This window comes from Cherax quadricarinatus, chromosome 43 (genome assembly GCF_038502225.1).
Source record: "Cherax quadricarinatus isolate ZL_2023a chromosome 43, ASM3850222v1, whole genome shotgun sequence".
Classification (NCBI taxonomy): domain Eukaryota; kingdom Metazoa; phylum Arthropoda; class Malacostraca; order Decapoda; family Parastacidae; genus Cherax; species Cherax quadricarinatus.
The window spans coordinates 20,533,470-20,551,812 of record NC_091334.1 but is presented as its reverse complement, the minus strand read 5'-3'; the positions used below and the strand labels follow the sequence as shown (position 1 = coordinate 20,551,812).

General features: G+C 39.6%; 1 protein-coding gene across 1 annotated transcript in view; it reads right to left on the bottom strand.

Moving 5' to 3' along the window:
- The window catches only part of LOC128694139 (WD repeat, SAM and U-box domain-containing protein 1-like), a 76,108-nt gene extending 60,581 nt beyond the window's left edge, over positions 1-15,527 (bottom strand). The window contains exons 1-3 of the mRNA XM_070093656.1: positions 15,374-15,527; positions 3,988-4,056; positions 2,516-2,668 (exon numbers count right to left, since the gene is read on the bottom strand). Coding sequence (XP_069949757.1) covers positions 2,516-2,668; positions 3,988-4,056; positions 15,374-15,396 — 245 coding nt within the window. The 5' untranslated portion in view covers positions 15,397-15,527. The remainder of the gene's footprint in view (positions 1-2,515; positions 2,669-3,987; positions 4,057-15,373) is intronic.
- Between the last annotated feature and the right edge of the window lie 2,816 nt (positions 15,528-18,343).

The following is an 18,343-nucleotide window of genomic DNA, read 5'->3' as shown; positions in this document are numbered from 1 at the left end:
TGTCATCAGCAAAGAGCAACTGTGACAACTCCCACTTTATGTGTGATTCTTTATCTTTTAACTCCACGCCTTTTGCCAAGACCCTCGCATTTACTTCTCTTACAACCCCATCTATAAATATATTAAACAACCATGGTGACATCACACATCCTTGTCTAAGGCCTACTTTTACTGGGAAATAATTTCCCTCTTTCCTACATATTCTAACTTGAGCCTCGCTATCCTCGTAAAAACTCTTCACTGCTTTCGGTAACCTACCTCCTACACCATACACCTGCAACATCTGCCACATTGCCCCCCTATCCACCCTGTCATACGCCTTTTCCAAATCCATAAATGCCACAAAGACCTCTTTAGCCTTATCTAAATACTGTTCACTTATATGTTTCACTGTAAACACCTGGTCCACACACCCCCTACCTTTCCTAAAGCCTCCTTGTTCATCTGCTATCCTATTCTCCGTCTTACTCTTAATTCTTTCAATAATAACTCTACCATACACTTTACCAGGTATACTCAACAGACTTATCCCCCTATAATTTTTGCACTCTCTTTTGTCCCCTTTGCCTTTATACAAAGGAATTATGCATGCTCTCTGCCACTCCCTAGGTACCTTACCCTCTTCCATACATTTATTAAATAATTGCACCAACCACTCCAAAACTATATCCCCACCTGCTTTTAACATTTCTATCTTTATCCCATCAATCCCGGCTGCCTTACCCCCTTTCATTTTACCTACTGCCTCACGAACTTCCCCCACACTCACAACTGGCTCTTCCTCACTCCTACAAGATGTTATTCCTCCTTGCCCTATACACAAAATCACAGCTTCCCTATCTTCATCAACATTTAACAATTCCTCAAAATATTCCCTCCATCTTCCCAATACCTCTAATTCTCCATTTAATAACTCTCCTCTTCTATTTTTAACTGACAAATCCATTTGTTCTCTAGGCTTCCTTAACTTGTTAATCTCACTCCAAAACTTTTTCTTATTTTCAACAAAATTTGTTGATAACATCTCACCCACTCTCTCATTTGCTCTCTTTTTACATTGCTTCACCACTCTCTTAACCTCTCTCTTTTTCTCCATATACTCTTCCCTCCTTGCATCACTTCTACTTTGTAAAAACTTCTCATATGCTAACTTTTTCTCCCTTACTGCTCTCTTTACATCATCATTCCACCAATCGCTCCTCTTCCCTCCCGCACCCACTTTCCTGTAACCACAAACTTCTGCTGAACACTCTAACACTACATTTTTAAACCTACCCCATACCTCTTCGACCCCATTGCCTATGCTCTCATTAGCCCATCTATCCTCCAATAGCTGTTTATATCTTACCCTAACCGCCTCCTATAATATATATATATATATTATAGGTAGTAGGTTGGTAGACAGCAACCACCGAGGGAGGTGGTACCGTTCTGCCAAGTGAGTGTAAAACGAAAGCCTGTAATTGTTTTACATGATGGTAGGATTGCTGGTGTCTTTTGTCTGTCTCATAAATATGCAAAATTACAGGCATGTCTTGCTACTTCTACTTACACTTAGGTCACACTAAACATACATGTACAAGCACATATATACACACCCCTCTGGGTTTTCTTCTATTTTCTTTCTAGTTCTTGTTCTTGTTTATTTCCTCTTATCTCCATGGGGAAGTGGAACAGAATTCTTCCTCCGTAAGCTATGCGTGTTGTAAGAGGCGACTAAAATGCCGGGAGCAAGGGGCTAGTAACCCCTTCTCCTGTATATATTACTAAATGTAAAAGGAGAAACTTTCGATTTTCCTTTTGGGCCACCCTGCCTCGGTGGGATACGGCCGATGTGTTGAAAGAAGAAAGATATATATATTAAGGAAAAATCTGGTACAGGTGATGAATGGATGGTATACAATGACAGGAATAATATAGGTTGAAAGAATTGTTCAGCATAATTAATTGTTGTTAGGATCACGTTAGGGAGAGGCATTTTTTAACAGTAGCTTTGAAGCAGCCAGCAGATAGATAGATAGACAGAGATAGAGATAGAGATAGGGGTGTAAGCCATACTAGTACAGCCAAAACCCTGAAAGGGTTAAGTAGGTTTAAGTCTTTGAAGAGCGGGGGAGTGTGTTGATTGGCAGTAGACTAAGTGATCATTTGTAATGCTGCTTTTTGTTGTGTAATTATTGGCTTAGGGTGATTTTCTATGGTGAATTTGAGTACTGGCAGTAAGTAGTAGTGCCTGCATGCTGAAGGAGGGGTGGGGCTGCTGGAACTGTAATGTCACCTTGCTTCTGGCAAGGTGACATACTAGATGGAGTAATGGGGAGTGTTTTCTTCTTTGGATCACCGACTACTTAAATTAACAATGAATGGTTATCAAGCTAAAAACAAAATTATATTATAACACTGCCACCTCAACATAATGTAACTTTCAAATTATAAAAAATTACTCTTAACACACTGCCCCTTATAAGTAAAATTACACATTAAATTTTTTTCTAAATCCTGAGAAGTAACTTACGATGAGCCGGTGGCAAGTAGACACCTGCCAGCAAAATCCACACTGGTAACATCATTAGTATGATCTTTGATGGTGCATACCGGGGCAAGTCCTGCTCCTCCCACTCCATCATCATTCCCATTTTTGCCACGGTTTTTATTGAAGATGCTGCATCTGCAACCAATTCATGCTTCAGGTTATTATATAAAGTTCACAGAAGAGCACAGTCTCTGCAAAAAAATATAAAAAAAGGAATTCTGAAAATAAAGAACTGTAATATTTTATATCTTTTATATAAAATTTCAAATCTCCAAGATTGATTGAAAGGAAAAAAGCTTCTAGTGACTCCCAAACCTCAGTGAACTGGAAAGTAGCGACAAATGTGCATGAAGCCTAGATGAAATACAGTAATACTGTACAGTCAAGCACCATTATTCCAAATATTTCAGGGCACAAAGCAGTTTCTTATGAAAAAAAATACAGTACAGAGCATAAAAAAAAAAATCTATGTGACTCATCATAATCTAAAAACTAAAAAATATCAACACACTATAATCAGGCACAAGCAGGCTCTGCTTTACAGTACTTTGCTTTATGGCACTTCTCCAATGCAATGGTTTCTCAATCATACCCATTCTTCATTTATTCAGACTTCCTACAATAAATTTATTCACCAATCATTATAAGCTAAGGATGATAATATTTTAAGGTAAGTAACGTGTGTACTGTGTATGTATTTTTAGGCCTACTTCTATCTTAATACATGTGTATATGATAGTGTAAATATGTTATCAGGCTTTTATAGGCTTTACAGCAGTAGCCCTGAACCTAACCTGTTGTAAAAGTAGGGCCTGCCTGTACTTGCTAATGTCTGTTGTAGTTGCCTTTTTCATGTGCATACAGTAATTTAATATAATTTTTTTCACACAAGCCATACCCCACTGTGGCAAACTGACTCAAAAAACAAAGAGAGGAAATACATTCACTGTCATTCTGTCATTCATTTAATCACTGTCTTGTCAGAACACTGCTGACATCACACTTCAGATGGCCCTCCGATCTACAAAATCCCCCACCCCTCCTTTAGATACAGACACAGTACTTGCCATCTTCAGGATGCACGTTTGGCTGGCCAGCTTCTCTAAATCCCTTCATAAATGTTATCTTACACACACTCCAACAGCATGTCACATCATAAAAGCCACTTGCCTCCACTCACTCCAATCTAGTGCACTTGCACAAACCTACTGGATACTTCATGAGAGTGGTTTCGTCTTCAACAGTTTTTCAAGGTGTGCACACCATTTTTAAAAAAGGGCAATATTTAGATGTTACATGTAAAAAAAAAAAAAAAATGGAGATTTTCTTGAATAGCTAAGAAGCAGAGTCTGATGTTAATTTCAAGACAGACCACTCACACATCCTATAGCAAAAAAACATTTATTGAATTCAAAATGAAGCATGCAGGTTTTAGGGCCTTTTTTTTTTTTTACCTTTCTTTAAGCAATTCCAAGTCCCTAAAATGGTCCTTGTCCTCTGCTCCTTCCATCCGATACCAATTCCTGGAAAACACATTATAAAGGCCATTACTACTATATACCAATTTAGAACTCAGCCTTAATGCAGACGAAGTGGAGAGGTAGTTTGATGTAATCAGTACATCACCCTAGGTACAAGATGATCAATCTCTAAGCCTAAAGTAGAGGCAGTAGGCCAGAGGCTTACATACAGGAAGGTGGTAGCAGCAATGGGTCCACTAATGGAGGAAGGCCATGGAAGATGATCAAGCTTAAAGATTGATAATCTTGCACCAAGTAAGTTTATTTAGGCACAGGTACACATAAGTACAATTATCCTACATAGTGTAAATTACGTAGGATAACCTAAAAAAAAAAGAAAGTGATTTATTTCCACTGGGGCCCATCCTTGATGGACTGATTACTGTATTTTGCAGCTTATTAGAAGCATGTATTAAAAGCATGTTTTTTCCCCACATCTCCAAAAACCACCCTGCGTACTATAAACTGAAGGTCAGTGACAGGAGCTATAAGTTTGGGGTGTGAGGTGGGGTGTAGGTCTCCCAGTTATGTCAAATGCTGAGCCAATGAAAATAAAATAAGTCTTCTAAGCCACGAAATACAGTACATCAAACTGCTTCTCCACCTCATCGAGTTTGTCTCCAGGAGTGTGATCCATGTCTGTCTTCAGATACTATAATTACAAATAAGTGCATTAAGTAAATTAATTAAACTAACACTTTAATGCAAAAAATTTCATGCAACCCAATCATATCACTAACACTACAGTAATATAATGTACTAAGTATTGTACAGTGCACATTACAGTACATGAAATGTATGCCCTGCCTTCACATAGACGTACTGGAATGACCTGAAGACTGGTTTGCCACTGCCCCTAAGGAAAGCACTTAACTGAAGTTTTGCAAATTTTTGATAAGCTCATTTTTAAATTTGTAACCAAACTAACCTAGCAGCCTAGACTAACCTTGCTAAATGTACATAATATAAAATGACTCAATTTACCTATTAAAACTTTGCATAAATTTAGTTTGTTGTTTTACATGACGAGGAAGAGGGGGTTGAATCTTAATGTGACACAGTATTGGTTACCTACATTCCGTGCCTTTCCTTCTTGTCATGAGCAGCAATCCATCATTTATTCATAGCTGTAGCAGTAAAGGAATTGTCCATCTATTGATTATCCCTCACTCTCTTGTATCTACCATCACCGGTATTTCTGTACCTCACTCATAATACCACCTAATACCAAAATTGGCCACTACTAACAGATATAATACTATGCCTATTAGCACTTTTGTACAGAACTGTCACATATACTTTACCTGTTAAAACTTTTATATACATTTGTCATTTATATTACTATATTTATTAAAACTTGTGTACCCTTTATGTTGTGTGCCTGGTTATTAATATTTATTTTTTATTAACACATTGGCCATTTCCCACCAAGGCAGGGTGGCCCAAAAAAGAAAAACTTTCATCATTATTCACTCCATCACTGTCTTGCCAGAAGCATGCTTACACTACAGTTATTAATATTTTGTAAATAACTGCCTGTTATTTATTGAACTTTGTATAGAAAGGGGTTTAGTTATAGGTAATACATATTTTAAGAAAAAGAGGATAAATAAGTATACAAGATATGATGGAGGGCGAAATGACAGTAGTTTGTTGGATTATGTATTGGTAGATAAAAGAATGTTGAGTAGACTTCAGGATGTGCATGTTTATAGAGGGGCCACAGATATATCGGATCACTTCCTAGTTGTAGCTACACTGAGAGTAAAAGGTAGATGGGATACAAGGAGAATAGAAGCATCAGGGAAGAGAGAGGTGAAGGTTTATAAACTAAAAGAGGAGGCAGTTAGGGTAAGATATAAACAGCTATTGGAGGATAGATGGGCTAATGAGAGCATAGGCAATGGGGTCGAAGAGGTATGGGATAGGTTTAAAAATGTAGCGTTAGAGTGTTCAGCAGAAGTTTGTGGTTACAGGAAAGTGGGTGCGGGAGGGAAGAGGAGCGATTGGTGGAATGATGATGTAAAGAGAGTAGTAAGGGAGAAAAAGTTAGCATATGAGAAGTTTTTACAAAGTAGAAGTGATGCAAGGAGGGAAGAGTATATGGAGAAAAAGAGAGAGGTTAAGAGAGTGGTGAAGCAATGTAAAAAGAGAGCAAATGAGAGAGTGGGTGAGATGTTATCAATAAATTTTGTTGAAAATAAGAAAAAGTTTTGGAGTGAGATTAACAAGTTAAGGAAGCCTAGAGAACAAATGGATTCGTCAGTTAAAAATAGAAGAGGAGAGTTATTAAATGGAGAGTTAGAGGTATTGGGAAGATGGAGGGAATATTTTGAGGAATTGTTAAATGTTGATGAAGATAGGGAAGCTGTGATTTCGTGTATAGGGCAAGGAGGAATAACATCTTGTAGGAGTGAGGAAGAGCCAGTTGTGAGTGTGGGGAAAGTTCGTGAGGCAGTAGGTAAAATGAAAGGGGGTAAGGCAGCCGGGATTGATGGGATAAAGATAGAAATGTTAAAAGCAGGTGGGGATATAGTTTTGGAGTGGTTGGTGCAATTATTTAATAAATGTATGGAAGAGGGTAAGGTACCTAGGGATTGGCAGAGAGCATGCATTGTTCCTTAGTATAAAGGCAAAGGGGACAAAAGAGAGTGCAAAAATTATAGGGGGATAAGTCTGTTGAGTATACCTGGTAAAGTGTATGGTAGAGTTATTATTGAAAGAATTAAGAGTAAGACGGAGAATAGGATACCAGATGAACAAGGAGGCTTTAGGAAAGGTAGGGGGTGTGTGGACCAGGTGTTTACAGTGAAACATATAAGTGAACAGTATTTAGATAAGGCTAAAGAGGTCTTTGTGGCATTTATGAATTTGGAAAAGGCGTATGACAGGGTGGATAGGGGGGCAATGTGGCAGATGTTGCAGGTGTATGGTGTAGGAGGTAGGTTACTGAAAGCAGTGAAGAGTTTTTACGAGGATAGTGAGGCTCAAGTTAGAGTATGTAGGAAAGAGGGAAATTATTTCCCAGTAAAAGTAGGCCTTAGACAAGGATGTGTGATGTCACCGTGGTTGTTTAATATATTTATAGATTGGGTTGTAAGAGAAGTAAATGCGAGGGTCTTGGCAAGAGGCACGGAGTTAAAAGATAAAGAATAACACATAAAGTGGGAGTTGTCACAGTTGCCCTTTGCTGATGACACTGCTCTTGGGAGATTCTGAAGAGAAGTTGCAGAGATTGGTGGATGAATTTGGTAGGGTGTGCAAAAGAAGAAAATTAAAAGTGAATACAGGAAAGAGTAAGGTTATGAGGATAACAAAAAGATTAGGTGATGAAAGATTGGATATCAGATTGGAGGGAGAGAGTATGGAGGAGGTGAATGTATTCAGATATTTGGGAGTGGACGTGTCAGCGGATGGGTCTATGAAAGATGAGGTGAATCATAGAATTGATGAGGGGAAAAGGGTGAGTGGTGCACTAGGAGTCTGTGGAGACAAAGAACTTTGTCCTTGGAGGCAAAAAGGGGAATGTATGAGAGTATAGTTTTACCAACGCTCTTATATGGGTGTGAAGCATGGGTGATGAATGTTGCAGCGAGGAGAAGGCTGGAGGCAGTGGAGATGTCATGTCTGAGGGCAATGTGTGGTGTGAATATAATGCAGAGAATTCGTAGTTTGGAAGTTAGGAGGAGGTGCGGGATTACCAAAACTGTTATCCAGAGGGATGAGGAAGGGTTGTTGAGGTGGTTCGGACATGTAGAGAGAATGGAGCGAAACAGAGTGACTTCAAGAGTGTATCAGTCTGTAGTGGAAGGAAGGCGGGGTAGGGGTCAGCCTAGGAAAGGTTGGAGGGAGGGGGGTAAAGGGGGTTTTGTGTGCGAGGGACTTGGACTTCCAGCAGGCATGCGTGAGCGTGTTTGATAGGAGTGAATGGAGACAAATGGTTTTTAATACTTGACGTGCTGTTGGAGTGTGAACAAAGTAACATTTATGAAGGGGTTCAGGGAAACCGGCAGGCCGGACTTGAGTCCTGGAGATGGGAAGTACAGTGCCTGCACTCTGAAGGAGGGGTGTTAATGTTGCAGTTTAAAAACTGTAGTGTAAAGCACCCTTCTGGCAAGACAGTGATGGAGTGAATGATGGTGAAAGTTTTTCTTTTTCGGGCCACCCTGCCTTGGTGGGAATCGGCCAGTGTGATAATAATAAAATAATAATATTTAATACTGTATACCATATTCCAAAATATTTCACATCAATTATGTAATTTATGAGTACAGCCTCTCCTCACTCAGAGACGTATTCATTTACCGATGGCTCGGACTTACAATGAGCTCCTGACAATTTTGCGTAACTAATAATGTACATTTATTAAAATACACAGTACACTACTGTATAAACATTTAAAAATATATCAGAAATGTTAGAAATGGTGTAACGGTAACATTAAAACAATATCAACGATGGCTGACACAAGCCCACTACCAATATAGTATACACCTCACTTAGCGACAAATTCATTTACCGATGTGATTTTAAGAACAGAACTCTGTCATTAAGTGAGAAGAGGCTGTATTACGATAATTAGTTTTAGTCTAAGTCAGTCCAAAATACTGTGCAAAACTATGAACTTTTTAAGAAACATGAAGTCTAACACAATCATGTAATATTTCTGTGTTTTTTTTAAATATCATCACCATTATCATTATCATCTTTAATCATCACCAATGTCATTATTATTATTTTTCCAACACCTGCAATCAACAACTATACTCAGTGGGTGAAGTGATTCAAACTCTAAAAAGTTATCTAGATACTACTGGCCTTTAAAACTCATCTTCATACAATATTGCTAACACTTAATTTACTACTGATCAAGAATAGTACTAAAGCACTATCATGCTACTGTAGTAGAGCAGTTGGTTAGAAGATAAATGAAATTTTGTCACTCATAAAAGATGTACTAGGACTGAAAAAAGAATGACAGAGATTTTCCGAACTTTTTTTTTTTTTTTTTACAGAGACAAGTATAGTTATTAATGGATGTGCTGCTGGAGTCCTAAAGGGATTTGGGAAACCTGGTTAGCTGCACTTGAGTTTTGGAGATGGGAAGGGCAGTGCCTGCTAAAGGAGGGATGGGGATGTTGCAGCTGGACGGTAATCTGAGTTTTAATGTTAATGTCAGCACACTTCTGAGAAGAACAGTTGAATGAATGATGGTGAATGTGTTTTGTTCTTTGGGTCACTATGCTTTAGGAGACAATCACTGAGGGAAAAAAAAATTAAAGTAGATTCTGCTAGCAGCCTTATTTGAACAGTATGGTTATTTTGTTAAATCTAAATTCATCCTAGGTAGTAGGTTGGTAGACAGCAATCACCCAGGAAGGTACTACTGTCCTACGAAGTAAGCGTGCAACAGAAGCCTGTAATTGTTTTACATGATAGTAGGATTGCTGGTGTCTTTTATTATCTCATAAACATGTAAGATAACAGGTGTATCTTGATACTTCTAATTACTTACAAAAACAAAACAACAAACAAACGACACAAAAGTTTATTTCTTTGCAACAGTTACAATGTGTGTTTACATTTCATAATTTGATTGGTACAAAGAAAGCCACTATCATGCTGAGGCATTTCGGCCAGACTTAACCTAATACTACTTAAAGACTACTTAAGTCTAGACAGGTAAAGAGTGGTAGATTATACCACACTACACATGCATGTACACACACACACACACGTGTACACACTCGACTGAGTTTTCGTCTATTTTCTTAATAGTTCTTGTTCTTCTTTATTTTCCTTTTAGCAAGGGGCTAGTAACCCCTTCTCCTGTATAAATAACTAAATGTAAAAGGAAACACTTTAGTTTTGCTTCTTAGGACACCCTGCCTCGGCGGGATACGGCCAGTGCATTAAAAAAAGTCTAAATTCATGATGGAAAGTTATGAAGGTAAAAATTTTTAAATGATTTTAGGTCTAATACATAACTTCTCCCCACTAGTGGGGGGAAGTCAGGCATCTACACAAATTACATATAACCCAATAAAAGGTCTCACATATTCTACACAAAGCATTGGCCATTAAAGACTGATGCCAATAACAATTGTTTACTGTAATCAGGGAAAAGTGCTAAACCTGCAGGGGGGTCATATACTTTACCCATGATATACCTTCAATGAGTTCCAAGAGTTTTTCTACTCCCAGAACCCGGCCATGGGCCAGGCTCGTCTGGTGATTACCTAGTCAACCAGGCTGTTGCTGCTGGTGGCCCAATGCCCCGACATATCCATCATGGCCTGCCTGAATAGGCTTTAAAAATTCATAAGACAAAAAAAAAAAACAATGTTTAAAATCACATGGTGTTCAGTATGCACATGAACTTTCTTAAACTATCATACTTTTGTGGTCAATGGTCACTATAATACAGTGAAAATTAACTATTAATTAAAAAAAAAAATGTAAAAAATATTTGCATCTGGTGGACCTTAGGCCCATTACCTCCCTTTCATTGTCTCCTCCATTTACTCTCAAGGCTTCCTTTTGTTGTGACGAGGTGGTTAGCTCAGGCAGAATCCCCAGCACACTGCATATGTGAAGCATGGGTAAATGGGAGAGAAGCAGTGCGTTTCTATTATAGTAGACTGGGTCCTCGGTCCGAGATCAATCCCCGACACGGGTGAAACACTGGGCATGTTTCCTTACACCTGCTGTCCCTGTTCACCTAGCAATAAGTAGGTACCTGGGTGTTAGTCATCTTATACCTGCTGTCCCCATTCACTTTGTAGTAGGTAGGTACCTAGGTGTTAGTTAACTGGTGTGGGTTGCATCCTGGGGGACAATAATAATAATAATAATAATTTATTTTACCATAATACACTGTGTGTTTACCTGGAGTTTACCTGGAGAGAGTTCCGGGGGTCAACGCCCCCCGCAGCCCGGTCTGTGACCAGGCCTCCTGGTGGATCAGAGCCTGATCAACCAGGCTGTTACTGCTGGCTGCACGCAAACCATCGTACGAGCCACAGCCCGGCTGGTCAGGAACCGACTTTAGGTGCTTGTCCAGTGCCAGCTTGAAGACTGCCAGGGGTCTGTTGGTAATCCCCCTTATGTATGCTGGGAGGCAGTTGAACAGTCTCGGGCCCCTGACACTTATTGTATGGTCTCTTAACGTGCTAGTGACACCCCTGCTTTTCACTGGGGGGATGTTGCATCGTCTGCCAAGTCTTTTGCTTTCGTAGTGAGTGATTTTCGTGTGCAAGTTCGGTACTAGTCCCTCTAGGATTTTCCAGGTGTATATAATCATGTATCTCTCCCGCCTGCGTTCCAGGGAATACAGGTTTAGGAACCTCAAGCGCTCCCAGTAATTGAGGTGTTTTATCTCCGTTATGCGCGCCGTGAAGGTTCTCTGTACATTTTCTAGGTCAGCAATTTCACCTGCCTTGAAAGGTGCTGTTAGTGTGCAGCAATATTCCAGCCTAGATAGAACAAGTGACCTGAAGAGTGTCATCATGGGCTTGGCCTCCCTAGTTTTGAAGGTTCTCATTATCCATCCTGTCATTTTTCTAGCAGATGCGATTGATACAATGTAATGGTCCTTGAAGGTGAGATCCTCCGACATGATCACTCCCAGGTCTTTGACGTTGGTGTTTTGCTCTATTTTGTGGCCAGAATTTGTTTTGTACTCTGATGAAGATTTAATTTCCTCGTGTTTACCATATCTGAGTAATTGAAATTTCTCATCGTTGAACTTCATATTGTTTTCTGCAGCCCACTGAAAGATTTGGTTGATGTCCGCCTGGAGCTTTGCAGTGTCTGCAATGGAAGACACTGTCATGCAGATTCGGGTGTCATCTGCAAAGGAAGACACGGTGCTGTGGCTGACATCCTTGTCTATGTCAGATATGAGGATGAGGAACAAGATGGGAGCGAGTACTGTGCCTTGTGGAACAGAGCTTTTCACCGTAGCTGCCTTGGACTTTACTCTGTTGACGACTACTCTCTGTGTTCTGTTAGTGAGGAAATTATAGATCCATCGACCGACTTTTCCTGTTATTCCTTTAGCACGCATTTTGTGCGCTATTACACCATGGTCACACTTGTCGAAGGCTTTTGCAAAGTCTGTATATATTACATCTGCATTCTTTTTGTCTTCTAGTGCATCTAGGACCTTGTTGTAGTGATCCAAAACTTGAGACAGACAGGAGCGACCTGTTCTAAACCCATGTTGCCCTGGGTTGTGTAACTGATGGGTTTCTAGATGGGTAGTGATCTTGCTTCTTAGGACCCTTTCAAAGATTTTTATGATATGGGATGTTAGTGCTATCGGTCTGTAGTTCTTTGCTGTTGCTTTACTGCCCCCTTTGTGGAGTGGGGCTATGTCTGTTGTTTTTAGTACCTGTGGGACGACCCCCGTGTCCATGCTCCCTCTCCATAGGATGGTAAAGGCTCGTGATAGAGGCTTCTTGCAGTTCTTGATGAACACGGAGTTCCATGAGTCTGGCCCTGGGGCAGAGTGTATGGGCATGTCATTTATCGCCTGTTCGAAGTCATTTGGCATCAGGATAACATCAGATAGGCTTGTGTTAACCAAATTCTGTGGCTCATAAAAAATTCATTTTGATCTTCGACTCTCAGTCTGGTTAGCGGCTTGCTAAAAACTGAGTCATATTGGGACTTGAGTAGCTCACTCATTTCCTTGCTGTCATCTGTGTAGGACCCATCTTGTTTAAGTAGGGGCCCAATACTGGACGTTGTTCTCGACTTTGATTTGGCATAGGAGAAGAAATACTTTGGGTTTCTTTCGATTTCATTTATGGCTTTTAGTTCTTCCCGCGATTCCTGACTCCTATAAGATTCCTTTAGCTTAAGTTCGATGCTTGCTATTTCTCTGACCAGTGTCTCCCTACGCATTTCAGATATATTGACCTCTTTTAGCCGCTCTGTTATTCTTTTCCGTCGCCTGTAAAGGGAGTGCCTGTCTCTTTCTATTTTACATCTACTCCTCCTTTTTCTTAGAGGAATAAGCCTTGTGCATACATCAAGTGCCACCAAGTTAATCTGTTCTAGGCATAAGTTGGGGTCTGTGTTGCTTAGTATATCTTCCCAGCTTATATCGGTTAGGACTTGGTTTACTTGGTCCCACTTTATGTTTTTGTTATTGAAGTTGAATTTGGTGAATGCTCCCTCATGACTAGTCTCATTATGTCGGTCTGGGGCTCCACGCATACATGTCTGAACCTCAATTATGTTGTGATCTGAGTATATTGTTTTTGATATGGTGACATTTCTTATCAGATCATCATTGTTAGTGAAGATGAGGTCTAGTGTATTCTCCAGTCTAGTAGGCTCTATTATTTGCTGGTTTAAATTGAATTTTGTGCAGAGATTTAAAAGCTCGTGTGAGTGTGAGTTTTCATCAGAGCTGCCTCCTGGTGTTATTACTGCAACAATATTATTTGCTATATTCCTCCATTTTAGGTGCCTTAAGTTGAAATCCCCCAGGAGCAAGATGTTGGGTGCAGGAGCTGGAAGATTTTCCAGAGAGTGGTCAATTTTTAACAGCTGTTCCTGGAATTGCTGGGATGTTGCATCCGGAGGCTTGTAGACTACCACAATGACTAGGTTTTGGTTCTCGACCTTTACTGCTAAAACTTCCACTACATCATTTGAGGCATTAAGCAGTTCTGTGCAAACAAGTGACTCTGCAATGTACAGGCCAACCCCCCCCCCTTTTGCCTGTTCACTCTGTCACATCTGTGTAGGTTGTAACCTGGGATCCATATTTCGTTGTCCAAGTGATCCTTTATGTGGGTCTCAGTGAAAGCCGCGAACATTGCCTTTGCCTCTGCAAGCAGTCCACGGATGAAAGGTATTTTGTTGTTTGTTGCTGGCTTTAGACCCTGTATATTTGCAAAGAAGAATGTCATCGGACTGGTGGTATTGTTGGTACTGGGGGGGGAATATTTTTTTTCCGGCATTAGTATCTGTATCTGTTGGTTTGGAGTGGAGGCCATCGACTGTGGTTCCACTCCAGGAATGACTGGATTTGGTGTACGATTTCTGCCATTTCCTGCCAGTTTTTTTTCCTTCCTGGCACTAAAAAACCTCTCCCTATTGAGTGGCTGTGGCTACCCAGGTTTTCCCATGGCCTGGATGTTTTGTATCTTTTTGTCCCCTTTAGATGGTGTGCCTGGCAATTTAAGTTATAGCACAGTCTTTCCTGTACTGAAGAGGTACACATTTCAGGGTGACAAAGCTTACAGGAAGGGAGTTTGCATCTTCCTGTTGTCATATGGGCACGGCATTTTCTAGGGTGGTCATAGTTGCACGTCCCGTCTGTTTTTCCATATTTCCCATGTCTGCAGATACCAAGTGCACAGTATGTGCACAGGCTTGGTTTCCGTTTGCCTTGGGTTTCTGTGACTGTATTCCCTGTTGGTGCATGTTTCCTTGTCTTACTTCTATCCTCCCTAGCACCAACAATGGAGCTCCCACCAGTTGTTTTTGGTAATATATCCTCACTATAGCTAGTGGAGTCCTCTTGTTTGCTATTTCCTGTGGTATTTCTAGTTTGCAATATTGGTTTGATCTTATCTTTGACTACACTTGTTTCCCCACTACGGCTCCTGTCCCCTATGAGGTCATTTATATGTATTCCTTCCTGCGTATAATTCCCGACTACCTGGACAAAATCTCCAGCTTCACCATTACTGTCTCCCAGGACAGCACCTCCAGCTGTACAGTGTACAGAGATGGGCGACATGTAGTCGACAACGCACAGAGCTCATAATTACAAAGAGTATTTCGGGCAAGCCTAAACCTAAAATTACAATTTCAATAACAAAACAGTTACTTATATATACATATAAGGCCATTAAGGGTTCATAAACAGTAAAATTAGGAATTACAAGGAAAACAAACAAGCAGTCAATTATTACTGAAGGCTGAACTGTTATTACAGTTTTTACCAGTTTGTGGTTGAGAAAATTTTCAAACATATTAATACGTAACAAATATGTATGCTATGTGTGGCAATTTATATAACTATTTATGTGTACCTGTACCTGAATAAACTTAATTTTTTACTTATCCTTACTCGATGAAGCATTGACTTTCTTGGATTATCCTATTTAGCTAACTCTCCTGATTCAAAATCCCAACAAAAACATACCTTATCTTCCATCCCTCTCTCTTATCTAGTTCCTGATATATATTTTTAACGAGGTGGATATCAGCATTCAATATATTATATAGGGAGGAGGAGACTTAAGAATCACTCAAGAGGTGAAGCAGAGACAGCCACATCAAGTGTGGTACTCACTTATACTTAAGAAGGTTCGTCATAGACACGACTGGTTGTAGCAGCTGACATAAGTCACTTGTCTTACTACACAACCTTCCCTGGAATGTTGTTATTGTACTGTTTAAGGGTTCACACAACTTTAAGACCGTACCACTCCAATTGTTGTTATTGTACTGTTTAAGGGTTCACACAACTTTAAGACCGTACCACTCCAACTGTTGTTATTGTACTGTTTAAGGGTTCACACAACTTTAAGACCGTACCACTTATTTATTTATTTATTTATTTATTTATTTATTTATTAACAATTTGAGCACACATACAGAGGTACAAAAAAAATACAAATAAGAGCAGCATGCCAAAGCCACTTATACTATGCACAGCATTACGGGCTGGCTTAAAATTAACTTAAGATTAACTAAGCAATGATGAAATCAGTGATAAAACATTAATGTAAACAGATTACTATAAAGCACAAGTGAGTATTACAAAGACAGGTCATATGGTTGCATGCATTGTTGTACATTCAGTCGTATGGAGTATTCTGTTAGGTAGTGTATTTAAAAAATAATAAAGTTATTTATTTATTTAGTTATTTATTTTATTTATTAATTTGAAAATGATACAGTGAAGTACAAAGTTATTACAGTGCAACATGCCAAAGCCCCTTGTATGCAGAGCATTATGGGCAGGCTTAAAATTAACTTAAGATTAACTAAGCAATGATATATTCAGTGGTAAAAACATTATTGTAAACAGACAACAATTTAGCACAAGTGAGTATTACAAAGACAGGTCATATGATCATTTACTGTGTTGCTGAGCATTCAGTAGAATGGAGTATTCTGTTAGGTAATGTAATTAAAAAATAAAGTTTGATTGGGTCACAGGTTAGACATTTATGAGATACAATAATGAGAAACATTTACGAGATACAATTTATGAGATACAATTATTCAGTATTTATTTAGTTGTGGGTGAGTAAGTGATTTTTTATAATAATAATAATAATAATAATAATAATAATAATAATAATAATAATAATATCTTTATTTACTACTAGTACATGTACATGGTATACGGACCATAGCTGACATCAGTGACATAATACTATATAGAAAGTCCATTGTTATGCTGAGCATTTCGGGAAAATTAGGTCAGTTTTGTCCCAGGAAGCGACCCACACCAGTCCACTAACTCCCAGGTACATATTTTACTGATGGGGAATATAGACAATTGGTGTAAAGAAACACGCCCAGTGTTTCTTCTCTAGCTGGGAATCGAACCCAGACCCTCGCCGTGTGGAGCGAGACCTTCAGCGACCAAGCCACGGCGTGTTTACTGCCCTATTTAATAACAATAATAATATAATGAAAATTAAAATTTATTTCCTTGCAAAGTTTACAATGTGTGGTTTATTATACGATATTAATTACAAAGAAAGCTCTGGTGTCCTGGTGGTTAAAGGTCTGGCTTCACACGGCGAGGGTCTGGGTTCGATTCACAGTCAGAGTAGAAACATTGGGCGTGTTTCTTTCCACCTGTTGTCTATGTTCCCCATCAGTAAAATGGGTACCTGGGTGTTAGTGGACTGGTGTGGGTCGCATCCTGGGACACTGACCTAATGTGCCCGAAATGCTCAGCATAACAAGCGGCTTTCTATATAAGATAAGATAAGATAAGATTTCGTTCGGATTTTTAACCCCAGAGGATTAGCCACCCAGGATAACCCAAGAAAGTCAGTGCGTCATCGAGGACTGTCTAACTTATTTCCATTGGGGTCCTTAATCTTGTCCCCCAGGATGCGACCCACACCAGTCGACTAACACCCAGGTACCTATTTGCTGCTAGGTGAACAGTATGTCATTGATGTCAGCTAGGTCTGTAGACCATGTACATGTACTTGTAGTAAATAAAGATATTATTATTATTATTATTATTATTATTATTATTATTATTATTATTATTATTATTATTATTATTATTATTATTATTATTATTATTATTATTATTATTATAGAGCAACTAGCATGCCTAGGTACTTCGGGCAGACTAATGATTCTAAGACTCTGGGTTGAAGGATGTCGACGACCCTACGACTGTAAGACTCGGGAATGAAATGTACTACCTAATTGTGGTTGTAGGGGTCGATGCATAGCTCCTGGCCCTGGGATGGTGACTGACCTATGATTGTAAAAATGAAGAATGTCGACGACCCTACTACTGTAAGACTCGATTAAAGGATGTTGAGCGATCCTACGGCTATAAGACTTTGGATTGAAGGGGGTTGACGGCCCCTTGATTATATTAATAATAATGCTACCACTGTATGGTTCTCGGTTGAAGTTTGTTGATGGTCCTACGACTGTAAGACTCTGGCTTAAAGGGCTGAAAGGATACAGCGGCTCTAAGATTGTAGAATTCAGGGTTGAAGGGTTGTAACGACCCCAAAAAAGCATAGGACTCTGGGTTGAAGGGTAGTAACGACCCCAAAAAGTATAGGACGATGCGTTGAAGGGTTGTAACGACCCCAAAAAAAGCATAGGACGCTGGGTTGAAGGGCTGTAACTACCCAAAAAGCATAGGACACTGGGTTGAAGGGTTGTAACAACCCCCAAAAGCATAGGACGCTGTGTTGAAGGGTTGTAACGACCCCAAAAAAGCATAGGACGCTGTGTTGAAGGGTTGTAACGACCCCAAAAAAGCATAGGACGCTGGGTTGAAGGGTTGTAACGACCCAAAAAAGCATAGGACACTGGGTTGAAGGGTTGTAACGACCCCAAAAAACATAGGACGCTGCGTTGAAGGGTTGTAACGACCCCAAAAAGCATAGGATGCTGGGTTGAAAGGTTGTAACGACCCCAAAAAGCATAGGACGCTGCATTGAAGGGTTGTAACGACCCTGTGGAAAATACTGTATATATTTTCCAGAAATTCAGTATTTATATGTAAATAGATGGCCATACTGTATTTAATAATATTTGTCAT